The 27,471-nt window shown below is 40.0% G+C and overlaps 1 protein-coding gene across 1 annotated transcript; it reads left to right on the top strand.

Moving 5' to 3' along the window:
- Window positions 1-1,465: 1,465 nt before the first annotated feature.
- On the top strand, window positions 1,466-25,782 carry LOC115210811 (pyruvate dehydrogenase E1 component subunit beta, mitochondrial). The gene is made up of 12 exons (XM_029779556.2): window positions 1,466-1,622; window positions 1,743-1,805; window positions 5,629-5,736; window positions 7,079-7,141; window positions 11,661-11,696; window positions 13,751-13,813; window positions 14,446-14,490; window positions 14,991-15,168; window positions 18,019-18,129; window positions 19,802-19,893; window positions 23,402-23,543; window positions 25,097-25,782. Exons 1-12 carry the CDS (start codon window positions 1,587-1,589, stop codon window positions 25,243-25,245), a joined length of 1,086 nt encoding a protein of 361 aa, XP_029635416.1. The 5' UTR covers window positions 1,466-1,586; the 3' UTR covers window positions 25,246-25,782.
- Window positions 25,783-27,471: the final 1,689 nt, after the last annotated feature.

Here is a 27,471-nt window from a genome sequence, read left to right as displayed (position 1 = left end):
AGGATTGAACCCGGAATCATGTGATTGGAAAGCAAACTTCATACCACAGTGCCATGCCTGCACCTATGATATTCTTCAAATAAAAGCTTTTCAAAATTTCCTTTTTCCTATTTCCACACCCAGCTGTAACTTTTTTCATTTTTGAATTGTTTTCTTCAGATTTTGCTTTCAGAATTATGCTTCAAAAATGGATTATGATATGCAAAAATAAATAAATAAATAAATAAAAAAGTTAGGGATTAGGGATTAAGAATTGGCGATATAAAGTTTGGGTTTAGGGTACAGAGCTTAGAGTTACCATTAACGTTTAGGGCTAAATGCAGAAAGTTTGAATAACTGAATTTACGACTTTTTCTTTTGTGCAATTTTTCCTTTTTTTGCAAAATTTACAGTTTAAAACATACATGAAAAAAAGATCCAAGAAAAATCCTTCTGAAAAAAAAAAGTTACGTCAGTTATTAGTCCAAAACACTATCTCGAATTTATTGATAAAAAGAAAAAAGTAAAGTTAAGTGGCAGTTTGAACACGGATTCCTCGAAACTTTGATCCGGGCAACGCTGAGGATTTTGGCTGTCTGTTTATCTTTCTGTCTATCTATCTATCTATCTATCTATCTATCCGTCTATTCATCCGTTCGTCCGTCCATCTATCCATGAATCTATCTATGGTGAGAGAGAGAGAGAGAGAGAGAGAGAGAGAGAGAAAGAAAGAAAGAGGGGGGAGACGCGCTCTCGCAAAACAATGAAACCGCGACTCGTTGCTTTTGGATAAATTTATAACATATTGATACCTTTTAAGTTCTTTATCCTAAGGAGCTTGACCATGTTTCCGAGGACTAATAAATCCCAGAAATATACCCCATAAACACGCACATACACCCTGTATACATCAAGTTTTACGTAATATGTGTGTACTCCTGTGAACTCTACACGGGTGTTATTCTGTTCTTAACATTTATATATGAAAAAACATAGATCCTACTCTTTTACTCTTTTACTTGTTTCAGTCATTTGACTGCGGCCATGCTGGAGCACCGCCTTTAGTCGAGCAAATCGACCCCGGGACTTATTCTTTATAAGCCCAGTACTTATTCTATTGGTCTCTTTTGCCGAACCGCTAAGTGACGGGGACGTAAACAAACCAGCATCGGTTGTCAGGCAATGCTAGGGGGACAAATACAGACATATATATATACATATTAGAAAAAATGAGGTAATCAGATCGGATGGTTCATATTTATAGATATTTATTTATATATTTTTTCTAATATATAATACCTGTACATCATCTCCAAACCTTCCAATATATATACATATATACGAATAGAAAAATACATATAGAAAAAAGAAAAACATGTATCATCGTTCACTATATTAAGGGTTTACAAATATTTTGCGATCTTGCTTGTAGTTCGGATATCAATATAAATTAATTTACGTGTAACTTGAAACGATAATACTCAATGAGATTGCGGGGGCAGCTGTTCTGAAAAACCGTGTTAAGTGGGTGGAACAACGGACGAGTTGTTGGGTGGAGACTTTACTAAACTCACACCGTCATATCTCTCGTCTGCAGGAACATTAAGATGGCAGCAGTGAAAGTAGGACGGCAGCTCCTTCAGGTTGGTCCTTATTTCTCTCCGAATCCCCTTTTTATTCATCATTTTCACATCCCGAAACTGTTACCAGGGTGATCTGGCGTAATACCTCATTTATATTTTTTCTCTCTTCTCATTTTGCAGCTCAACAATGTCAACAATGTATTTCGAAGATGCTTCAATGTCACAGCGGCCAAACCTTCACAAGTAAACGATTTTCATTCATTATTTTCCTCCTTTGTCCGATCTTCTCTCCTCCTCTTCTGCCGGTATTGAACATCACAACCGCCAGCCATCCAAATTTACGATTTCTTTAAAATGCTGTTATTCACATTAGTTTATTAATGCTCATTATCATCCTCATTATTTTCCCTCGATCTTCAAATGACCTCTTCTCCCACCAGAAAACTCCGAGTGCAGGAACTGAACTCCTTCTCTCTCCCACAAAACTGTGGGCCTTTTCTAGAAGTCACCCCCGTTCGTTTAATCATCTATATTTATACTTGTTTTCCCCCACTTCTAGCTTGGTTATCTATTTCTTCGCCTGATGCACCCAACAAACCGAGATGGGATCCTCCTAAATAAAGTGTTTTTGTTGTTTTTTTTCCTGTATAAAGACTTCCTAAGCGTTACTTTCCTTGTCATGAAAATTCCATCTTATCCAGTCTTGGCCTTTTTTTGGAAGATTTGATTGAATATCCCGATCGTTTCACATTTTTCTATTACTGCCAGCAGAAAAGATTAGTCTACGTCACTCCATTTCCTTACCTTCAAATCACATTTCACATTTATGTAACGATCGCCATTTCATAAATCCCCCTCCCCCGCTGCACTATTAAACCATAGAAGATATCAAAGGATATAGTATTAAATATAGTCATATACTGCATTACGGATAATATATTCATAAAAAGACAAAAAAGCTGCAAATTGTGCATTTCGTGTTTGTGGGTTGCACTACTGCTATTGTAAAAACCATGTCGGTGTCTCAAGGTCGTGAAATCTTCGCTGCGTGAAACATGATCATATGCACCAGTTAACATGCGAGCCCTTATGTAGTCGCTTGACCTGCTAGAAATAACAGCTAAACATAGATAAGGCACTTCATCAGATACGAAAATATAAATTTTGTCACAGCTAGAATGCCTTTGATAAGGTCTTAATCAGTTCCGCCTTGGGGCTAAACTATAACATTACATGTCGCGATTGTTGCTTTCGTTATTACTATTATTTTCACATGGCTCTTCTACGAAATTGATTGAGTCTCCTCTGTAAAACTGAATATATCGAGTGATCTATCATGAAATTTAAAAAAAAAAAGGTTTTTAATCTCAATAGATGCAGATGAGATTTGAACTGTATACTAGATAGATAGATAGGCACTGTTTGTAGCCGCCGACTCGATAGATAAATACTGCTTTATTGTTGTTTGTTTACTCTCTGTCAGTTTGGTAGAGGATTCATCCTCATCAACACTCCAACAGTTGCCAATGGTTTAAAGCTCATCTAGTCATTCCCCCTCCATTCAAAAGACCGACCGTCCCTGACGGCGACCTTTCTATCATTCGGAAACAAAGCTAGATCCTATCCATCCTAAACGTTTCAGTCTTCCCTCTTCTCTCTTTTCAGAGATGTATCCCTACTTTTGGAAACCTGCTAAGTTTATCCCATTCTTAAAAAAAAAAAACAACCAAAAAGAAAACAACCAAAAAGAAAACAACCAAAAAAAACAACAACAAAAAGCAACCTGACAAACTAACCTATCTCTCTCACTTTCGGTATCTGAAAGGTGTTGAGAACAGCAGGTTTCCATCAATCACACCCTGCCATCCTAACAGAAAGGACACATTGTTTAAAGATGGTAGAATTGTTAGAGCTTTGGAGAAATGCCTTGTAGTAATTGATCCAGTTCTTTGCATTTGGAGTTCAAATCCTACCAAAGTCAACTTTATCTTTCATTCTTCTGAGGTCAATTTTAATTATAAAAAATTTTTGCTATATGATACGAGGTACGGTGTGTAGAACACAAATTTGCAAAATATTTCTGAAAATACCAACAAGTAAAAAAGTTATGACTGGTTACATGATATGCTGTCATCCATAATTCCTAATAGGCTATGTACATGCACAAGTATTTTTAACCTTTTGAATTTGGATTTCAAAAATTATTCTAAAATTATAAACAGAAACAAATGGCAGATTTAGACTGTAATTTTAAAACTATGGTAAAAAAAAAATTTAGGAAGCGAGAGTAAATTTTAGAATTTATAGGAGGTGGGATTTTTTACATAATCATATGAATTCCCATGTGTAAAACACAAATTCAGAAAAATTTTCTGAAATTCCAAAAAATACAAAAGTTACAAGGGATTATATAATAGGCGCAGGAGTGGCTGTGTGGTAAGTAGCTTGCTAACCAACCACATGGTTCCGGGTTCAGTCCCACTGCGTGGCATCTTGGGCAAGTATCTTCTGCTACAGCCCCGGGCCGACCAATGCCTTGTGAGTGGATTTGGTAGACGGAAACTGAAAGAAGCCTGTCATATATATGTATATATATATGTATGTGTGTGTGTATGTCTGTGTTTGTCCCCCTAGCATTGCTTGACAACCGATGCTGGTGTGTTTACGTCCCTGTCACTTAGCGGTTCGGCAAAAAAGACCGATAGAATAAGTACTGGGCTTACAAAGAATAAGTCCCGGGGTCGATTTGCTCGACTAAAGGCGGTGCTCCAGCATGGCCGCAGTCAAATGACTGAAACAAGTAAAAAAGAGTATAGTAACTTAAACCAGGATCCCCCTAAAATTATTATCATCCTGCAGAAACCAACTTTGTCTTTCTTCCTTCCGGATCAATAAAAATCAGTCAGGTATTTGGATTATCCTCTTCAAAAAATTTCTGTCTTTGTGTCTCAATATGAAATTATAATATAAATTATTCATTATTATCATCATCATTTTATGTCCACTTTTCCATGCTTGCATGGGTCAGACAGAATTTGTTGAGGCATATTTTCTATAGCCAGATACTTGTCCTATTACCAACCCTCACCTCTTTTTTAAGTAAGGAAGTATTCTCCATGTCCAGACATTTTCCATAGAAGATTGGGAATGAAGGGCATTACTTGCATGTCTTGACAAGTGTTTAGAATTACCTCATGAAGTCAGTGCACACACATAGGCATGCACATATGCACACACACACACGCACACAAGGGGCTTCTTTTGGTTTCTGTCTTCCAAATTCACTCATAAGGTTTTGGTCAATCTGGGACTATAGTAGAAGACACTTGTCCAAGGTACCATACAGTGGTAAGGAACTTGAGACCAGGTGGTTGGCAAGCAAGCTTCTTACCACTTTTCCACACTGTCACCTTACAATATAAATTATTACTAATTCTCACCTGGGTACATGTATATTCATTAATATTTGTATACCTTTGAATTTGTAAAATTTAAAATTCTTTTTTTGTTCTGATACCAGATATGATTTATAAATCTGTATGCAAATTTCCCTAGATAATGAAAAGAATCTCCTCCCCTGTTCTCAATGGTTGCTTGCTCTGCTTGAAGAAGCTGCAAAAATCTCCTTCATCCCATACCTTATCACCTTAACCCTTTTGTTACCAACCCGGCTAAAACCGGCTCTGGCTCTGAGTACAAATGTCTTGTTTTCATAAATTTTGAATTAAAATCTTTCACCAAACCTTAGTCACAATTTACATTCCTAACACTAAGCTTAATGATAACTAAGTTACTTTACTAAATTCTTTGTTATATTTAAAGTAATTGAAAGAAACACAGAGCATCTCAAAATGAATACAGTAACAAAAGGGTTAAATAAAGAATATGTATGTTGTAGTTCTTGATATATATAAGACAAGGTGATGGAGCCAAATGCAATGGCTTTGATTATGCATCCACTCAGTCAGGGCTGACTGGGATTAAATAACAATAAATGCATACAAGTTACCTGACCACATTCATGTTGTTTTGACTTATCCTTTCCTTCTTGCTTGTGTGATTACAGATGGCTGTCAGAGATGCACTAAACGTTGCCATTGATGAAGAAATCAGTCGAGATGATAAAGTCTTCTTGATGGGAGAAGAGGTTGCCATGTATGATGGAGCATATAAAGTAAGTATTCCATGTTTCTGTATTCTTTAGCGGCTCTCTAAGGTAGGATAACATAAGCAGTAGCTGAGATGTAAGTAAGTGTAAAATGAGACAATGGTAGCAGTAGATGGGGTCCAAATGGTAAAATGGGGCAACATTAGCTCTAGATGAAGTCTAAATAATAAGATGGGACTTCTAGCTCTAGATGGAGTCTAAATGGTAAGATGGGGCAACATTAGCTGTAGATGAAGTCTAAATGGTTAGATGGGACAACATTAGCTGTATATCATCATCATCATCATCGTTTAACGTCCGCTTTCCATGCTAGCATGCGTTGGATGGTTCAACTGGGGTCTGGGAAGCCTGAAGTCTGCACCAGGCCAGTCAGATCTGGCAGTGTTTCTACAGCTTGATGCCCTTCCTAACGCCAACCACTCCAAGAGTGTAGTGGGTGATTTTATGTGCCACTGACACAGGTGCCAGACGAGGCTGGCGAACGGCCACGCTCGGATGGTGTTTTTTACGTGCCACCGGCACGGACGCCAGTCAATGCGGTACTGGCTACGGCCACGTTCGGATGGTTTTTGTATGTGCCACTGGCACTGGTACCACAAAACTACAAATTCCATTAATGTTCATCGAGTTTGCTTTTGATTTTGTCCATTTTGATGAGGTCTAAATGGTTAGACGGGACAACATTAGTTGTAGATGAAGTCTAAATAGTGGGATGGAACAACATTGGCAGTAGATGGGGTCTAAATGGTAAGATTGATGCACAGGTTAGCAATCGTCCCTCAGCTGATTGGAAAGTGTGGAAATGGTGTGGGGGAGAGATGATGTGCAATCAGAGAAAGGTGTTGATAGAGGGAAGGTGTACAGTTAGTAGTGACCGGTGTTAGTATGTTGATGGATTAATGTGACTATAAATACACCTTGGTATTTCAATCAGTTATACATGTTGACCCCAGTTTAATATGTTTGGAGTAATGTAGTTGGTTTCAGGAATGGTGGGCAGATGAGTTTGAACATGAATATTTCATGTATTATGCACACACACACACACACGACTGACTATACATATATATATACAGCTGATTATGGATATGCAGATGAATATATACACATGGAGAGAAGTTAATACACACACTGAGCTGAATCCATATATACACAGAGCTGATGAGGCAAATGTGCACATACACTGGCAACACATAAAGCTGAATACCCATACACTGAACACCAATATGCATATACAAACATACACACAACTTTGAGACTAAATATGCATCTGGGCACACACACACACACAGACACACACACAGTGTTATTGATTGATGGTATGAAAATATTTTGTTGATCATTGTAGGTCACTCGAGGGCTGTGGAAGAAATATGGTGACTCCAGAGTGAAGGACACACCTATTACTGAGGTAAACTTCCTTGATTACATGTCTTATTGGGCAGAATACAATTACACGTCACTTTTCAAACTGTTATTCTTTCATATTTTCAGTTTCTCTACATGCATTGGAAAGGTCTGCAAATTCTTACATGGTTTTCATTTTTTCGTTTTGTTTCACTCCACCTCTCCTGCTGCAAATATTTTGTTATCATTTCTGTGTGTCCTGTTATTATTATTATTATTGTTTTTTAATTGTATTTTTGTATTTATATTTCTGTAACATCGTCTGTTTTTCCGTCCTTGTTTCATATACATTCAATACTTTTTTCCAAGGAATCTAATGCTCTTAGCTTAGTTTTTCCTTGGGGCTGGCCAGATTTGAGCAATCTCAAGATTAACCCCTTACCCAACAATTATTTTGAAAATAAATGTATTTTTTCAGACACATTTTTTAATTGTTTTATTTAATTGTTTATCGTTTGCTGTCGATTTTGGCGAGTCTATCTTTTGACGAGTTAACTCACCAGAGATAGAAAAAAACGATTTTGGTCAAAACGCATATATTCGTTTCTGCCGGGTAAGGGGTTAATCAGCCGAAATTGCGAGGATGATCCGGTTTTTGACTGAAGATAAAAGGCTTCGAATGACCCGTCCGCGTTTTTTTTTGTATCGTCTATCTGGATGTTTTGTTGTCCCTTTTTGTATCACCTAACTGTCCGGATGTCTTGCGTTCTTGTCCCATTTTGTATTTTATTTTATATATTACACTATATTGCTACATACTCTGTGAAAGTTGTCTGTAATAGAAAAGCATCCTATCTGTCTCTGCCTCTCGTCTTTTTAGCTCCAAATGTAAATAAATCCTTGAGATATCTTGAGATTCATAAAAGGATTACCTTAAAGATCGGCTTTATATTTTGTTTTTATTGCTTTTGTTTGTTTTATGCATTTATTGTCTCTTGGTGTTTTAGTGCCTAAACATGTTAATTTATTATTTAATTAGATGCAAAAAGTATCCCTTAAGCATCTATTTATTGTTTGAGATGTACAAAAATTGCATAACACACCTTAAAATAATATGTAAATTACATAAAACAGTGTAGAGGAATATGTAAGTTACATGACACGCCTTTGGCCAATATGTAAATTAGAGTAATATGTAAATTATATAGGAGTGTAGAGCAACATGTAAATTAGATCATGGATCAATATGTAAATTAGATAAGAGTGTGGATCAATATGTAAATTATGCAACCTACAGATAAGGGATCAGTAACTTCTTTTTGTAATGGCTCACTTTTAATTTTATTTTGATATTTGTCAATGGCCCACATATTATATCATATCTCGTATTTAAAAATATATGGCTGTGTGGTATGAAGCTTGCTTCCTAGCCACATGGTTCTGGGTTCAGTCCTACAGCATGGCACCTTGGTCAAATGTCTTCTTGCAAGTGCATTTGGTAGACAGAGTTAGAAGAAGCCTGTTGTGTGTGTATATATGTATGTATGTATGTGTGTGTGTATATCCTTGTGTCTGTGTTTGTCCCCTTCTCCACCACTTGACAACTGTTGTTGGTGTGTTTGCATCCCCTAAACCTAGTGGTTCAGCAAAAGAAACCGATAAAATAAGTACCAGGCTTTAAAAAATAAGTACTGGGGTCAATACATTTGACTAAAAAGGAAAATTCTTCGAGGTGGTGCCTCAGTATGGCCACAGTCTAATGACTGAAACATCCTCCTAATTTCATCATTAGCAGTGTTTATGTTTGCTAAGCATGGGTATTCAGTATGGAGCGTAAACACAATTGACTGTCAAAATGTTATCAATAGCTCACAAATACAACTAAATTTGAAAATTCTTTAGATATGGTCTAAGGCCCACAAAGGACACATTAGCAGCCCACTTGTGGTACATAGTTAGCCTGTTGCTGACCCCTACCTTAGATCGGTATATACCCTAGAGCAGTATGAAAATTACATTTGTGAATTTAGCTGATTATGGGTTACCATTTTCATTTCATATTTGAATGGTTATAGGAAGGACATCATCATCATCATCATCATCATCATCGTTTAACGTCCGTTTCCCGCGCTAGCACGGGTTGGACGGTTCGACTGGGGTCTGGGAAGTTAGGGGCTGCTCCAGGCTCCAGTCTGATCTGGCAGAGTTTCTACGGCTGGATGCTCTTCCTAACGCCAACCACTCCGCCAGTGTAGTGGGTGCTTTTTACGTGCCACCTGCACAGGTGCCGGGGGGGGGGGTCCGGCATTGGTCATGATCGGTTGGAGCTTTTAACGTGCCAGCGGCACGGAAGCCAGCCAAGGCAGTGCTGGCAACGTTCGGATGGTCTTTTTATGTGCCACCGGCACAGGGGCCAGTCGGGGCGGCGCTGGCATTGGCCAACAAATTTTATAAAATAATTGCTCCAATGAAATGCAAACAGAAATCTGAAAGATGATTGAAGGCTCTCCAATTATGACAATTCCATCTTGGACTGCATTATTCTGTATCCATTTTTATTTTAAGATGGTAGAGTTTGATTTAAGGGAAATTTTGTTGCTATTTCTTGCAAGTCTACTGACTGTGTAGAGGCTGTTATTGATTCATCATGCAATTTATTGTGTTTGGCATATAAGGATAATTTTGATAAGATTATGATTACTACGTTTATATATTTGTTTTGCAAGATTTTTGATGTGAAATCATGTGTTGAAACAGATATTGTTGTATTTAGGAATGGTCATTTTGCCAGTTAAGCCAATAAACAAAAACAAATTACACGAACGTATATAAACAGGAGATACAAATATTACGGACACTCCCCCCCCCACACACTAACTAAACATAGACACACATAGAGGTATACGCATGCGCAAATGAAGACACATACAATAGGAATACAAAATACAAAATGGCTGACCGTTAGTAAGGAGAGACACACAAATAAGAAAGAAGAAAGCAAAGGACCACTGATGAGGTCACAGAAGTGTGACGAAAGAACTCTGGTCGAAATAAGATTAAGATTAATGTAAAAAATAAATAACACTGAAGCAAAATAACACCAAATATATAGTGCCTGTGTTTTTATTGGCTAAACTGGCAAAATGACCATTCCTAAATACAACAATTATTATTACTGTTCTCTGGAAACTATTATGTTCACCCATTCATGGTTATGTCTAACTGCATCACTTTACTGGCTCTATGTAGATGCTCAAAATGTCCAGCCACCTTTTAAAATAGGGAACCACCTATCTCAAGTTATAAATCTTTGGCTCACAGAGTCAGTTAGCTATACAACAGCCCTCATTATAAGGCTAATTATATGACCGTATGTACTCATGTATAAGTTGTACCTCAAAATTTAGTGTTATGTTACGGTATAACATTCTTTTCCTTTCATAGTTTTAGCTTTGCCCTATGTACATGCCACACCATAATTTGTTCAGTTGAACCAAGTATAAAACGTGACTCATATAAAAGTAGACATGGTAATTTATCCTTAAATATTCTATTGAACATATGATGTAGTTATCTCTAAGTGTTGAACTCACAACCTCCATTTAAAGATCTTTTTACAAGTTGAGCTGGCAACTGTAACAACAATATCAAAGTTGCTTAATCAAATTATACTCTTATACTTGTTTCAGTCATTTGACTGCGGCCATGCTGGAGCACCGCCTTTAATCGAGCAACTCGACCCTGGGACTTATTCTTTTGTAAGCCCAGTACTTATTCTATCGGTCTCTTTTGCCGAACTGCTAAGTAACGGGGACATTAACACTAGGGGACAAACATAGACACACAAACACACACGCATATATATATACATATATACGACGGGCTTCTTTCAGTTTCCGTCCACCAAATCCACTCACAAGGCCTTGGTCGGCCTGAGGCTATAGTAGAAGACACTTGTCCAAGGTGCCACGCAGTGGGACTGAACCCGGAACCATATGGTTGGTAGACAAGCTACTTACCACACAGCCACTCCTTATGTTTAATATTATTTAAAAAATGCCCAAGGCAGTGAGCTGGCAGAAACGTTAGCATGCCAGACAAAGTGTTTAGTGGCATTTTGTCTGTCTTTATGTTCTGAGTTCAAATTCTACTGAGGTTGACTTTGCTTCTCGCCCCTTTGGGATCGATAAAATAAGTGCTGGTCAAGTACTGGGGTTGATGTAATTGACTTACCCCGTCCCCCCAATTGCAGGCTTTGTGCCTATAGTAGAAAGGAATATCATAAAAAAAAAGATACCTAAGTGGCGAGGAGGCAGAATCATTACTGGTTTAGACAAATTACTTAGCTGCATTTTTTCTGATTTTACTTTCTGAGTTCAAATGCTGCTGCAGTTTGACTTTGCCTTTCATCCTTTCATGGTCAATAAAATAAGTACCAGTTGAGCACTGGGGTTTTTGTAATCAACTTAGCCCGAAATTGTTGGCTGTGTGCCAAAATTTGAAACCAATATTATAAAACTGCCTTCTTTTACACTGAATTTCATTGTTACTTCTATCTCCAACTGTTTTTGTTTTCTTTTTAGCTTGGTTTCTGTGGAATTGCAGTTGGAGCAGCTATGGTAAGTTTGGATTCTCTTCAAAAATTTTTACTGCTCCCGTGCGGGTGGCACGTTAAAAGCACCATCCGACCATGGCCGTTTGCCAGCTCCGTCTGGCAACTGTGCGGGTGGCACGTAAAAAGCACCCACTACACTCACAGAGTGGTTGGCGTTAGGAAGGGCATCCAGCCGTAGAAACACTGCCAGATCAGACTGGGCCTGTTGCAGCCTTCTGGCTTCCCAGACCCCAGATGAACCGTCCAACCCATGCTAGCATGGAAAGCGGATGCTAAATGATGATGATGATGATCTTTCAAATTCTATTTAGCCATATGAATTGTTGTTCTCATACTTGTTTTGTCCAAACTAATAGTGTATTGGATAAATTTGCTGTATAGTAAATTGCCACTCCTTAAGATCTTATGTTTTGGAGAAATTCTTCAGAAACCCTTTTCCATTATACATTTTTTTGTCATTTCCAATCAATATCAAGCGCAGGCAAGGCTGTGTGGTTGCAAAGCAAGCTTCTTAACTACGCAGCCTTTTTATGTACCCTGTTTATACTGGCACCAGTGGGTAAGTGTCTACTACTATAGCCCCAGGTGTATCAGGGCTTTGTCAGTGAACTTTGTAGACAGAAAATATGTGGAATCACATTGTGTGTGTGTGTGTGTGAGAGTGAATGGGTGTGTGAGTGAGTGAGCGTGTGTGCGAGTGAGTGAGCGTGTATGCGAGTGACTGAGTGTGTGAGTGAGTGAATGAGTGACCCACTGACAATATGTGGAAGCACAGTGTGTGTGTGTGTGTGTGAGAGTGAGCGTGCGAGTGTGAGTGAGTGAGTGACCGACTGACAATATGTGGAAGCACAGTGTGTGTGAGTGAGTGAGTGAGTGAGTGTGTGTGTGTGTGAGTGAGTGTGTGTGTGTGAGAGTGAGTGAGTGTGTGTGTGTGAATGAGTGAGCGTGTGAGTGAATGTGTGTGTGTGTGTGTGAGTGAGTGAGCGTGTGAGTGAGTGAGTGTGTGTGTGTGTGCGAGTGAGTGAGTGAGTGACTGACTGACTGGCAATATGTGGAAGCACAGTGTGTGTGTGTGAGTGTGAGTGAGCGTGCGAGTGAGTGAGTGTGTGGGTGAATGAGTGAGTGAGTGTGTGACCGACCAACCAACCGACCATTCAAAGAAGAAATCTCCAATGTCAGTAAGAGTGTGTCCGTATCCTCATATGTTGCCCAGCTATCACATAACTCACCCAACCAACCATTTCATTTCTCTTTCATGCTGTCATTATACTAATTTTTTTTTCTAATTTGCCTACCATATATTTTACATCATTGTTTTTTGTGTGTGTGTGTGTCTCTGGTGAAGGCATGTGACACTCACAATCAGGAGATCTTGGTTTCAGCTCCAGACTGGGCAGTTCTTAATCAGAACACTTCACTTCACATTACTCCAGTCCACTCAGCTTCAAATGAGTAACCCTGGGACTGACTGCCATCCTGTTCCAGGGGTATGTTGTGACCTTGGTCAATTATATGTCATGGAAATCCCTAGGATTTAAGCCCTGGGACGAGCATTCATAAACTATGGCATTGCAATATCACACCCAGAGGAACATAAAATTATGACACCCGAGAGCATCGACGGGTGGATGCATGCGCATCCAGGCTCAGCGGTTGCGTAGGAAGTCGGGGACAAGAAACAGGAAGAAAGAGTGAGAGAAAGTTGGAGCGAAAGAGTACAACAGGGGTCGCCACCACCCCCTGCCGGAGCCTCGTGGAGCTTTAGGTGTTTGCGCTCAATAAACACTCACAACTCCCGGTCTGGGAATCGAAACCGCGATCCTCCGACCGCGAGTCCGCTGCCCTAACCATTGGGCCATTGCGCCTCCACTGCTGGGGACGTAATTTTATGTTCCCTTGGGCGTGATATTGCAATGCCATAATTTATGAATGCTCTTCCCATTCCTTTATCTGTGTGGATGGCATGTCAATGTCACAGTTCATTACTAAATCCTCATTATTAAATCTCTTAATTGTCTCTCTTAATTGTCCATCTCTCATTCTCTCTACTTATTTCAGGCTGGACTTAAACCCATCTGTGAATTCATGACCTTCAACTTCTCTATGCAAGCTATTGACCAGGTATTGTGTCCTTCTTTCTGTACAGTTGTGTTTGTAGTATGTGTGATAGAAGAAGTGGTTCTGGCAGCATGTGATGGTAGTAGTGACTGTAGAATGTGTAGTGGATGGAAGCACTCCGTCGGTTACGACGACGAGGGTTCCGGTTGATCCAAAACAACGGAACAGCCTGCTCGTGAAATTAACGTGTAAGTGGCTGAGCACTCCACAGACACGTGCACCCTTAACGTAGTTCTCGGGGATATTCAGCATGACACAGAGAGTGACAAGGCCGGCCCTTTGAAATAAGAAAGTTGTGGTGAAAGAGTACAGCAGGGATCACCACCATCCCCTGCCGGAGCCTCGTGGAGCCTTAGGTGTTTTCGCTCAATAAACGCACACAACGCCCGGTCTGGGAATCGAAACTGCAATCCTCCGACTACGAGTCCGCTGCCCTAACCACTGGGCCATTGCGCCTCCACTGCTGTTGCTTCTGCCGACAACTGTTGTATGGTTAGTTTCTAGAGAGTTTCGCTATCATACTGCAAAGTGCGTTCCAGTTTGGACCTAAGCAGATTATTTTCTAGACATTTCTATGCAGTTTCACTCTCGGATTTTTCACCAGACTACCAAATCTTTTCTATTTTACTTTCCAGATCATCAACTCAGCAGCTAAAACCTTTTACATGTCAGCTGGCTCTGTAAGTATTGTCTATCCCTCCCCCTCTCTCTCTCTCTCTTTCCATCACTCTTGTTCTCTTTAATTTATGTACCCTCCGCTTCTCTCTTACCCTCTTTAACTTGTGCACTTTCCCTCTTCTCTTTCTTGTTTTCCTCTTTAACTTATGTCCACTCCTCTCTCTTTCCCTCTTTAACTTACTACACTCCATCCTTTTCTTCTTTAACTTATGTATCCTCCCCCTTTTCTTCTTTAACCCTTCAGCTTTCAAATTACTTATGACATTGTAGGATAGGTGTGAAAAGCCAAACCTGGCCGTTTTGAACATAAAATGGGTAGAATATTTGGCCTGGATATGACTGGCTTAAACGCTAAAGGGTTAACTTGTATGTCTCCTCACCACTCTCTTCTTCCGTCTCCATTTTTATCTTCTGCCCCCTTATGTTACTCTATTAATCACTCATCTTCCTCTGCCCTTTACTATTATTCATCTTGCTCTTATTTCTTTAATTTTCCATTCAGGTAAGTGTCCCCATTGTTTTTCGGGGTCCAAATGGTGCTGCAGCTGGTGTGGGTGCCCAGCATTCTCAGTGTTTTGCTTCCTGGTACAGCCAGTGCCCAGGCCTCAAAGTTATCAGCCCATATTCCTCAGAAGATGCTAAAGGCCTACTAAAGTCGGCTATACGAGATCCAAATCCTGGTGAGTTCTCTGCTTTTCTTTTAGTTTTAGTTTCTTCCTTGAGTGTCTACTTTTTTTAAATAATAATAATAATAATAATGAAATTATTGTATACAGTGCTCAGGTGCACCACAACTTGTCAGAAAGTGCGTATAAAGCATATGCAGTAATGTACAAATGTCTGGAAAGCAAACAGTGTATGAGTCAAACACATGCTTGCGTGTGTATGGAGGGGAGAAGATCAGGTGTAGTGTTGGCGAATCTCAGAAAGCATGGAAGTTTTGAAGGATGCAGTGTTCCGACAACTAACAACCGATGCCGGCAGTTCGTTCCACGCTTCAGCAACTCTCAGCGTGAAAAACTGTTTCCTGAGTGATGTTCCTTGACTAACATTGCTGGTTAAGAAGCAGATCCTCTTATTTTGTTATGTCTTCTTGTAATTGAACAAAACATTTTACGCAAACAGTGAAGAGAACATGATATTGTGCTTGTCTCTGATTGTTCTCCATTCAGTCCCTGCCTCTGCTGACTTTGATTTTCATCCTTTTGAGGTTCCATACATTCATCTGTCCATCTCTCTTCTTAACCATTCTTCTTGTAAGGGTTGAGTGTGCTGAGTCCTCAGACACATCCTCAGATACACCCTCTGGGTGTCCTTTCAGAAAAAAGACCATCAGCAAATGTTCTTTTGTCATTTCATCAGTAAGGTCCATTATCCTGGGATCTAGCTTCACTACTTCATCTTGCAACATCCTTAGTTTTCCTCTGTCACAAGTATCCACTACCGACATCAACTCTTCACTTTTTCATTTAGCACACAGCATCCATTACACTTTATATGACTCTACTAACACTGTCATCTCTCTTATATACATTAGCTGATGTCTTTAGCATTGTGTCACAATCTCAGCTCTCTTGTCCTCTGCTGTTCATCTAAGTTAATATTACACTACCAACAGATCATACTCACATCATTTCTTTTCATCTTTCATTGATCTTTCACATTCAATGCCCATGTTATCCTCCAGATTTTTACTTAGATTCTGAGCTACGAAAAGTGTCTGTGCTTCTGAGAATCATCATTAACTTTTGGAAATAACAAATCAACAACTTTCTGCAGTGATAAATGAAAGAGATATGAGAGAAGCTTCTGGTGAAAGGAATCTATATCTAGGTTTCAAATCCTGGCTGAGTAGTTATTTCACTTCACTTATACTTTTAATACCCCTGGGAATGACATCAAAGGCACAACTCTTATTTGAAAGTTCTTGTTACTTGGGTATGGTAAAAGGAAAGCACTCCTTGTTTGTCTGGGACATTATGATAGTGACATAACCAACAGCTTGGAAATATATACAGATATATTTCCTCAATGTTCCACATTGTTTTAGGGAGCTGGTTTGATACTTCAGACTGGCTTTTCAACAATTGACATTGAATTTTATCTGATGTCTGGAATTGAAATAGTTTTCATTGTTTTAGAGAATTTATCTATTTGTTCAAGTTGACTTGATCTAAGTTACAGTGATCCAGGAAATTAGTTGATATGCTCGAGACTAGTTAATATGTTCAGTAGCCAGGAAATTAGTTAATATGCTCAACAGAGAAACAATACTGTAAGTGTATATCTACAGATGTTGTGTCAGGCAAAGTAACAGTTACGTGCATGTTCAGGGTGACTTAGAAGACCCTTTAGCAATTAAATGATGCTGAACATTTTTTATTTTGTAACTTAATATTTTTATACATTTTTAATACTATCTTGAATCTTTTATTGTGACTACCTTACATATTGGTTTATATATTTTGAAAATTGTCATTATCATCATGATCATCATCATCGTTTAACGTCCGTTCTCCATGCTAGCATGGGTTGGACGGTTTGACTGGGGATCTGGGAAGCCAGAAGGCTTCATCAGGCTCCAGTCTTATCTGGCAATGTTTCTACAGCTGGATGCCCTTCCTAACGCCAACCACTCCCTGAGTGTAGTGGGTGCTTTTTACGTGCCACCTGCACAGGTGCCAGGCGAGGCTGGCAACGGCCACGGTCGGATTGGTGCATTTTACGTGCCACCGGCACGGAAGCCAGTCGAGGCGGCGCTAGCATCGGCCATGAGTCGGATAGCGCTTTTTACGTACCACCAGTCCAGGGGTCCTGACATCTGCTGGGTGCCAGTCATAGGATTGGTTCAATTCGATTTCGATTTCACTTGCCCCAACATGTCTTCGCAAGCAAAGGGGTTGGCATGGGTGCCTGTCGTCGGATGAGGTTCTATATCGACTTCGTTTGCCTCAACAGGTGCTTGCCTCATTCATTGCCCTCTAGTGGTATCATGAGTGTTACATTCCAAACCTCCCTGTGATAGGTGAAAATCCATGAAGTAGAAACAGTATTGTACTGTATATTTTTTTATATTATTTTTATAATTTGTATAGATTTATTTTATTATAAATGCAAAACAACACAACAGAGGAACTGACGTAAGCTTAAATAATAAGCTGTGATATGGCGAAGGATTACTGTATTGGTAATTCTGTTCAATTGTCTGGGCATATTTAAATCAACTTTCTTGGGTAGCCTGGGAAGCTGGCAGTATGAACGACTGAGCAATAGATCAGCTATCCTTGAATCTCTGAGCTGTGGCAGTCAGTGAAAGGGATTGCGGGAGAAAGGAAGTCAGTGGAGATTAATGATTACAGGGAAGAGATGGGGGAGATGATGATGGGCTTGATCAGAAGTGAGATGAGACATACACGAAGCAGTTCAAATAGCTTTGGTTGTTAGTCAGCTGATATGAATGCTAATGGGACTTTTAAATCTCCTTGTATATGTGTTATATGTTTATATAATGTCTACATCTTCTTTTGCAGTTGTCTGTTTAGAAAATGAATTGATGTATGGTACACCATTTGAGATGTCCGAAGAATCTTTGTCACCTGATTTCCTCATCCCTATTGGTAAAGCTAAGGTAGAACGTGCAGGTGAGTGACTCTTTCTTGGTCTTCTGTTTAGCGTTATTGCTACTGATTTGGATTGGTGTGCTGTAGTGTGTGTGTGTGTGTGTGTGTGTGCATGTATGTGTGTGTATGTGTATAGTTCAAATTTATTGAAATCAAAGATGAAGACAGGTGTAGGAACAACAAGCAAGTGTATTAGTTTGATGCTCAGGAAAAATGGAAAAGTCTTTTACGTTTTGAGCCTATGCTCTTCATCAGAAAGGAATAAGAGGAAATAAACAGGGAGAGAATGAAAAAAAATGTGTTGAGTTCAGTGGTCCAACATGGCGAATGATTGGAAAAAAAAGGTTGATTGAAAGAAAAATACTAATAAAGAACGAAGGGAAGTTAAATCATGATGATCCCAACAAAAAGTGGTGCACAAGCATGTGTGTATGTATGTTTGAATGGGGGCAAGTGAGTTTGATGTGTGTGTGTGTCACTGTGACCAGATAGTGTGCATGTGTTTAGTTTATGAAGGAAAGGTACGCATAAGTGGGCTGGTTACGCCCATGGCATAGGCCACGAGGTTATGGTCTCACTTGGTTTGCTGAGTCTTCTCAAGCATGGCATGTTTCCAAAGGTCCTGGTCACTAGTCATTGCCTCGGTGAGGCCCAATGTTTGATGGTCATGCTTCACCACTTCATCCCAGGTCTTCCTGGGTCTACCTCTTCCAAATTTATATCATCCGTTCATTGTTAGAACACTGACCAGTTATTTAACTTGACCGCCTGGCCCCCGTGTCTTTGGCACATAAAAGCACCATCCGTTCGTGTCCGTTGCCAGCCTCGCCTGGCCCCCATGCCGGTGACATGTAAAAGCACCATCCGTTCGTGGCCGTTTGCCGGCTCCGTCTGGCACCTGTGCGGATGGAACGTAAAAAGCACCCACTACACTCACGGAGTGGTTGGAGTTAGGAAGGGCATCCAGCCGTAGAAACATTGCCAGATCTGACTGGGCCTGATGAAGCCTTCCAGCTTCACAGACCCCAGTTGAACCGTCCAACCCATGCTAGCATGGAAAACGGACGCTAAATGATGATGATGATGGCGTACCAGAGCATTTGGGGTATGAAGGTCTTGTGTGGAAAGGGTATGTATGTTTTTTTTGTTTAGGCAGAGACAGTGGTGGTTGGGTAGAATGTTGGTTTAGAGCTGGAGAACAATCAAAGGTATTTGGTGTGTCTGTTAAGGATACAGAGTAGATTTTAAGTGGTGAAGATGAGCCAAGGCAACAAAGCATCCAACTTCTGCTGCAGCAGAGTCAATTTGGGAAAAGTATAACTTGAGAGAGAGAGAGAGAGAGAGAGTGTGTGTGTGTGTGTAGGTGCATTAAATATTGCTTGGTTATATTTCAGGTTATATTTCAGGAAGGTGGCGAGCTGGCAGAGACGTTAGCACGCCGGGCGAAGTGCTTCGCGGTATTTCGCCCGTCGCTACGTTCTGAGTTCAAATTCCGCCGAGGTCGACTTCGTCTTTCATCCTTTCGGGGTCGATAAATTAAGTACCAGTTACGCACTGGAGTCGATATAATCGACTTAATCCGTTTGTCTGTCCTTGTTTGTCCCCTCTGTGTTTAACCCCTTTTGGGTAGTAAAGAAACATATATTTCAGGTTCAACTCTTAACTGCTAACTTCTGTGTTCTCTCACCATTAGGTACCCATGTGACATTGGTGTCCTTCTCCAAGACAGTTGGCACATGTCTAGAAGCTGCAAAGGAACTGGAAAACTTAGGTGTTGAGTGTGAGGTAAGTGTCTTGTCTTCATTCACAACTGAATGCAAATGAACCAGCCTCTACATGGTTACTCAGTCTGTTAGAAATAGCAACCAAATTTCCTCCCTTCATCATCATCATCATCGTTTAGCGTCCGTTTTCCATGCTAGCATGGGTTGGACGGTTCTACTGGGGTCTGTGAAGCCAGAAGGCTTCATCAGGCCCAGTCAAATCTGGCAGTGTTTCTACGGCTGGATGCCCTTCCTAACGCCAACCACTCCGTGAGTGTAGTGGGTGCTTTTTACGTGCCACCCGCACAGGTGCCAGACAGAGCTGGCAAACGGCCACGAACGGATGGTGCTTTTTATGTGCCACCGGCACGGGGGCCAGGCGAGGCTGGCAACGGACACGAACAGATGGTGCTTTTTACGTGCCACCAGCACGCCTTAGAAAATGAAACTGATTTGAGAAAAGTCAGGCATCGTTTTCATGTAAGGAAGCTCAATAACTGACCCCTACATAGTCACAAGTTTTTATCTTGCTTTTAATATGTTGTTGTTCTTCAAGAAAGATGTCTTTTATTTCATTGAATCAGGCAATCTGGTGCAAACAAACAGGTTCTACCATCTTCTTCACATCTAGCTATGAACACACTTCCTCTGACATACATCTATTTATGCAGCTATTGCAGAAAATAAAAGTGAAGGTATAAGATAACTAGGTACAACCTGTTGTATGGAAGCTTAATAGTAAAGTGTGATAGTGTTGATGATGAAATAAACCAAGAGATTTTAATTAATTAGAATTAATTAAATATGGAAGGTTGTGCATCTGCTCTTTAGTAATAGTGACAACTCTAGACTTGTTTCAGTTTTATTATCTCTCTTTAAAAAAGTGTAATCTTACCATTACTTCAGGCTTTAGAATGACTAGAGAAGTATACATGTTTGTGAATGTATATAGAGTGGTGTTGTAAATTAAAAGAATGATTATAGGTTTAGGTATGGCTGTGTGGTAACAAGTTTGCTTCCCAACCACATGGCTTCAGGTTCAGTCTCACTGTAGGTCACATTGGGCAAGTGTCTTTTACTATAACCCTAGGCCAACCAAAGTCTAGTGAGTGGATTTGGTAAATGGAAATTGAAAGGAAGCTGTCATATATATATAAAATAATAATAATAATAATAATAATTGTGTACAGTGCTCAGGTGCACTACAACTCATCTAAAGTGTATATATAATCAGGTGTAGTTTCGGCGGATTTCGGAAAGCATGAGGGCCTTAAAGGATGCAGTGTCATGGCAGTCAACAACTGACGCAGGCAGTTTATTCCATGCTTCAGCAACTCTGAGCGTGAAAAAATGTTTCCGAAAGTCATGGGAGCTGTGTTGTTTTCTGACTTTGTAGGCATGTCCATGTGTGTTAGACACATGGAGATCAAAAAGGTGTTCAGTGTTGTTGTTGGTGAGGTGGTTGATAACTTTGTGGGTGTTTAGCAAGTCCGTCGCCAGACGCCGGAGCTTCAGTGAATCCATACCCAGAATATGGTAGGTGTCATCAATTTACATCTGTTGTCTATGCTGTCATCGGTAGAATGGGTTGACTAGAGCTGGCAAGCTGGAGAGCAGCTCCAGTCTCCAGTCTGATGTGGCATGGTTTCTATGCCTGGATGCCCTTCCTAATGCCAACCACTTTATACTGCACCAGCTCTGTTATGTGGCACAGGCACAGGGTTCTTGCAGTCCAATCCTCTTCACCTTAACACTTCTGCTATGGAGCATGGGTCTTCTTGACTACATCAAGGTGTCAGGTATCTTGGTCCCTTGTCATCTCACCTGTAAGGTTCAGTGTCTTGAAGTTGTGTTACTGGCTGCTTAAGACAAGATTTGAACTCAGTACTCCTGACTAGCAGAGCACTCCTCAGTTATTTAGTGTTCACATATGATACACAAGACAGTTTAAAGGTTAATCTAAGATGTTAAGATGTTCCAATTGTGACCATCCTATCTTTTTCCAAGTGAAGGCGCATGGCTCAGTGGTTAGAGCGTCGAGCTTACGATCGTGAGGTTGTGAGCTCGAATCCCGGACCGGGCTGCGTGTTGTGTTCTTGAGCAAGGCACTTTATTTCACGTTGCTCCAGTTCACTCAGCTGTAGAAATGAGTTGTGACGTCACTGGTGCCAAGCTGTATTGGCCCCTTTGTCTTTCCCTTGGATAACACTGGTGGCATGGAGAGGGGAGGCTGGTGTGCATGGGCGACTGCTGGTCTTCCATAAACAACCTTGCCCGGACTTGTGTCTAGGAGGGTAACTTTCTAGGTGCAATCCCATGGTCTGTGTCATGACCGAAGGGGGTCTCCGATCTTTTTCCAGACAATGTTTTGTCTCTGTTGCATTTCAAGACAGAAGGGCATAATCTAACCCCTTGCAGACTATATTGATAGTCTGTGCTGTGTATCAGCATTAGGTTGTTCAGTAACTACACAATTTTCCATACAAGGAATTTTGCAGTGTTTTTACAGATTCTTCTCAGTGTGGTGTATTTGAAACTCTCAGAGTGGTTGGCGTTAGGAAGGGCATCCAGCTGTAGAAAACACTGCCGGATCAGATTGGAGCCTGGTACAGCCCTCTGGCTTCCCAGATCCCCAGTAGAACTGTCCAACCTATGTCAGCATGGAAAACGGACGTTAAACGATGATGATAATGATGATGCTGCACAGAGTGAGACATCACACTGCTCTTACACACAGTGTTTTGATGTGGTCAGTACCACTTCTCATCTGCAAGGGGTTAAGGAAGATTTGGCTGCTATTTCTAGCTGCTCAAACAACCACATAAAGATGATCTCATTAGTATAATAATGTCATTTGCTACGATGACAGTTGATATTATTAGGTTGTCCCAAAAGTTCGTAAACACTTGCGAAAATTGAATTTTTACTCGCCAAGTACTAACAAAAACAACAAAAATTATTCCTCAAAATAAAGACCATTATTTTCCAAGACTTTCTATGAACTTTTGGGACAACCTTATATATTATCTTACCTGACATGTCCCTGTACTCTTTCCTCTTTATGGCTTTTTTACTGCTCACTTTTCAGTCTTTCTGCATTTTATTCTGTCTGCTATGCATGAATTTTTGGATTACATTACTACTTCCCTTACTTCATTAATTGCAGCTGCCTGTTCCCTATTTTACCCTTTATCGCTTTCTGGCAAGTTGTAATGTGTCTATGTACTGTATACAATAAACTTACTATTTTTGATGTCTGCAATGACTTTATTGTTCATTTTCCTGTGTCTGTCTGATATCAGCAGTGATTTGTCTATTTATTTGGTGACTTTAGTTTCTCTGTCTGGTATCCACAGTAATCTCTCCATCTGTTTGATGTCTACAGACTTCGAGGTGTTTGTTTAAAGTTACAACTTTGAAGACATCACATAACTATATCCATTCCATGCTAACACTGTCCCAATTATCTTTAAGTCTATGTCTTTACAGAACAACTCCACTCTTACTTTCCACTTATACTATACTTACAGGTGATCAACTTACGTACATTACGTCCTCTAGATGAGGAGACTATTGTTAACTCTGTAATGAAAACAAATCATTTGGTGACAGTTGAAGGAGGTTGGCCCCAGTGTGGTATCGGTGCTGAGATTTGTGCAAGGATCATTGAAAGTAAGTATTGACTTTCAGCTTTATGCTCCTAGTCTTTTAGTTGTATTGCTTTAGTATTTCTTGGTAGCACCAACAGTAGGCCAGTAATAGCATGGTGTAGATTTATTGGGGGGGGGGACAGGCTTGCTGCTACATGACTTTTATTTATGAAAAGAACAAGCCAGTTACTACAGTGTTTGATTATAGGAAAGGATATGCATGTTACACCATAGTATTTATGGAGAGGTGAGGCCACATGTAACATGGACTTAATTTATGGAGTGGTCAGGCCATTTACAATATGTTATATATTTTTATGAGAGAGAGAATGCGGTTGCTGCATGGTATTTATATGGGCAAAATGCTTAGCGGTATTACGTCTGCCGCTACGTTCTGAGTTCAAATTCCGCCGAGGTCGACTTCGCCTTTCATCCTTTCGGGATCGATTAAATAAGTACCAGTTACACACTGGGGGGGTCGATGTAATCGACTTAATCCGTTTGTCCCCTCTGTGTTGAGCCCCTTGTGGGTAGTAAAGAAATAGGTATTTATATGAGAGGACAAGTCAATTACTTGCTTTATTATGTAAAAGCATTTATTTCACTGATCGTCGATTTAGTAAAGATGGCAAGGGACCAAGACTCCTGACAGTTTGTTGCACTTGAGATGATCCCTCAAGATAAGTAAAACTGTGACCCTCTATACATATAGTTATGTCCTCTACGTCCTCTCTGAGAGGTCTTTCCCTTGAGGGCTCATGAGTGCTGATGCCATGTAAAAAGCACTCAGTACATTCTGTGAAGTGGTTGGCATTAATAAGGGCATCCAGCTGCAGAAACCATACCAAAATAGACAATTGGGACTTGGGCAACTTCCCAGTTCCTGTCAAACTGTCCAACCCATGCCTGCATGGAAAGTGGACGATGATATTTAGCTTAAGAGGCACACTAAGACTGTAGTCAGGTTTGAAATCTGACCTGGAGTGTAGTGTATTAACCTATTATTTAAGACAGGAGTGTGATGTATTAACCTCACAGTTATAAGATAGTTGAAAGTGATTTAACTATTGCCCTGAACAGGTCAAGTGATTCTACAGAAACTCAATCCCTATTTTACAGTCAGTAGGGAGGTTTGTTGAAGATTTGAGGATTATATTGGGCAGGTTCAAGTGACTACTCCAGTTTTCTCTGCTCCCAATTTGAAAGATAGTAGAGAGCTTACTGATGATGTTTTGTTTGTTAAATTGAGCAAGAACACAGATCTCAACTATTTAGAGAAACCTGTTGTTTAAGAAGAACCATCAAGTCTGATACTCCATAAATTTTTCTTTGGCACAACACCACATACTCTGTAAAACAGTAATTAGCTGTGCAAGGTTCTAGTTGTCCCCTTGTGATCCAATTGCAACACTAAGATTCCTTTGACATAATTCTTATGGGACTCTAGAAATTGCTTTCATATGATCCATGTAAGAATGTTTAATTCGGTACATTTTATATTATTAACCAATTTAATATAAGTTAATCTTGACTATAATGTGCCAATCCCTTACAACCTATTTTTTAAAATTCCAGGTCCTGCTTTTAACTACCTAGATTCTCCAGTGCTTCGTGTAACAGGTGCTGATGTCCCAATGCCCTATGCCAAGGTGCTGGAAGAGGGAGCTTTGCCACAGCCATTTAATATTATCAAATCTGTGAAGAAATGTCTGAATATAGCATAATGAAATAACCATACAGGACATTATCACTCGTTACATCTCTCAATAGCCGATAACAACTTCGACCATTGACCAAGCTGTATTGCAATCTGGTGGAAAGGACAAGTTCCACATTAAATACTCTTCTCTCAACAAATCATCTAGGACAATTTTTTTTTTTAATAAACAATCTGTAGAGCTTAATTTTTAATTGATTCTTCTGTCTTCAAATATATTTGATTACAATCAGGATTACAATTTTTATACAACTTGTCTAAGGTAACTCCTCTTCATAGTTTCCTTAAGTTTTGCCAGTGTTGGGACATGGAGTTCTGATAGCTATCAGAAGTTCTACTACATTATTTATCAAATACAAAATCGTCCTATGTTCGTCTAGATATTTCTAACAAACATCTGAAAGAAACAATTCTCTTTTTTGTTGATTTAAAAAAAAAATAAAAATCAGTTAAAAAAATTATATTTTCTTATGATGAAATTTGGTAGTTTTCACAGTGATGCAAATGGTCACATTTTGGAGAATTAAAGACATTTAAGGAAAAATTCTATTTGTTTTTTTATATGAAGGATGAAAAAAATTCAGTAGCCTGGCCCCCCTCTGAAGCAGGTTTCTGGCTACACCCAATGACCCATATTGGATAATTATGAAAAGTGCCATATACTCAGCCCACTGAAAGAACCATACATGGAAAGTAATAGTTTGGAAATCTTCATGGCTTGAATATTCTGATATCTAAAGAAGTGTAATGCAAAAGACATAGAACTGAGTATATTCTACTCAACTCTTTTACTGGTTTCAGTCATTGAACTGCAGTTATGATATGGTACTGCTTTCAAAGTCTTTAGTTGTTCATATAAAAAAAAAATACTTATTTTATTATATGGCCAAGTTACTTTTGATGTAAAAAGACACCTTGCTTTACACACATACACACGTGTGTGTATTTGTAAGTTAAAAATTATATGTACCCTTCTGTAATTTATTAAAACAAAAGCAAGGTTGAACAATTACATCATTTTCCAACATAGTCTCCTTACTTTTCAATGCACTTCTTCCATGCTTATTCTATCAGATTGCTGATATTCTACAAGCATACTTATTCTATCAGAGGTTTCCACAGCCATTTACGCACTGCTTTTTTTGCTTCTTTATCCTTAGTATAGGCGCAGGAATGGCTGTGTGGTAAGTAGCTTGCCTACCAACCACATGGTTCCGGGTTCAGTCCCACTGCGTGGCATCTTGGGCAAGTGTCTTCTGCTATAGCCTCGGGCCGACCAATGCCTTGTGAGTGGATTTGGTAGACGGAAACTGAAAGAAGCCTGTCGTATATATGTATGTATATGTTTGTTCCTCTAGCATTGCTTGACAACCGATGCTGGTGTGTTTACGTCCCCGTCACTTAGCGGTTTGGCAAAAGAGACCGATAGAATAAGTACTGGGCTTACAAAAGAATAAGTCCCAGGGTCGATTTGCTCGACTAAAGGCGGTGCTCCAGCATGGCAGCAGTCAAATGACTGAAACAAGTAAAAGAGTAAATTGATGACCTAATAAAGGATGTTTGAGTGGGGCAAAGAGGTGGTTGCTGAAAGGGTTGAGACTTGCACTGCATGCAGGGTGTTCCGGAAACTCCGAACCCCATCTTTCAACAATGTGGGTGTGCACTATCAAGCAACAATAACACCTGCTTTAACAACAGACCTTTGCATTTGGTGCAAGTTGCTGGCCAGCTGCATAATTTACTTGTTTAGCTGTAACATTGGATTTGCACTCAATACGGTAACAGGAGTATTTTGTAAATACTTGTGTCTGGGCTCAATTTGATTTTTTTTCATGTTGGCACCCATGCCAACCCCCTCTGCTTGCGAAGACATGTTGGGGCAAGTGAAATCGAAATCGAATTGAACCAATCCTATGACTGGCATCCGGCAGATGCCAGGACCCCTGGACTGGTGGTACGTAAAAAGCACCATCCGACTCGTGGCCGATGCCAGCGCCACCTCGACTGATTCCTTGTCGGTGGCACGTAAAATGCACCAATCCGACCGTGGCCAATGCCAGCCTCGCCTGGCTCCAGTGTAGGTGGCACGTAAAAAGCACCCACTACACTCACGGAGTGGTTGGCGTTAGGAAGGGCATCCAGCTGTAGAAACATTGCCAGATAAGACTGGAGCCTGGTGCAGCCTTCTGGCTTCCCAGATCCCCGGTCGAACCGTCCAACCCATGCTAGCATG

This window comes from Octopus sinensis, linkage group LG4, assembly GCF_006345805.1.
Source record: "Octopus sinensis linkage group LG4, ASM634580v1, whole genome shotgun sequence".
NCBI classification, from domain to species: domain Eukaryota; kingdom Metazoa; phylum Mollusca; class Cephalopoda; order Octopoda; family Octopodidae; genus Octopus; species Octopus sinensis.
Note: the sequence above shows the minus strand (reverse complement) of the source record. Positions and strands in the feature narration are given on the sequence as shown.

Bases quoted from the DNA above. Each gene is read 5' to 3' on its own strand.
- LOC115210811 (XM_029779556.2), top strand. From the start codon at position 1,587: ATGGCAGCAGTGAAAGTAGGACGGCAGCTCCTTCAG. The intron at 13,814-14,445 runs GTATTGTGTCCT...TTTACTTTCCAG, and splicing joins CTATGCAAGCTATTGACCAG to ATCATCAACTCAGCAGCTAA. The intron at 15,169-18,018 runs GTGAGTTCTCTG...CTTCTTTTGCAG, and splicing joins TATACGAGATCCAAATCCTG to TTGTCTGTTTAGAAAATGAA.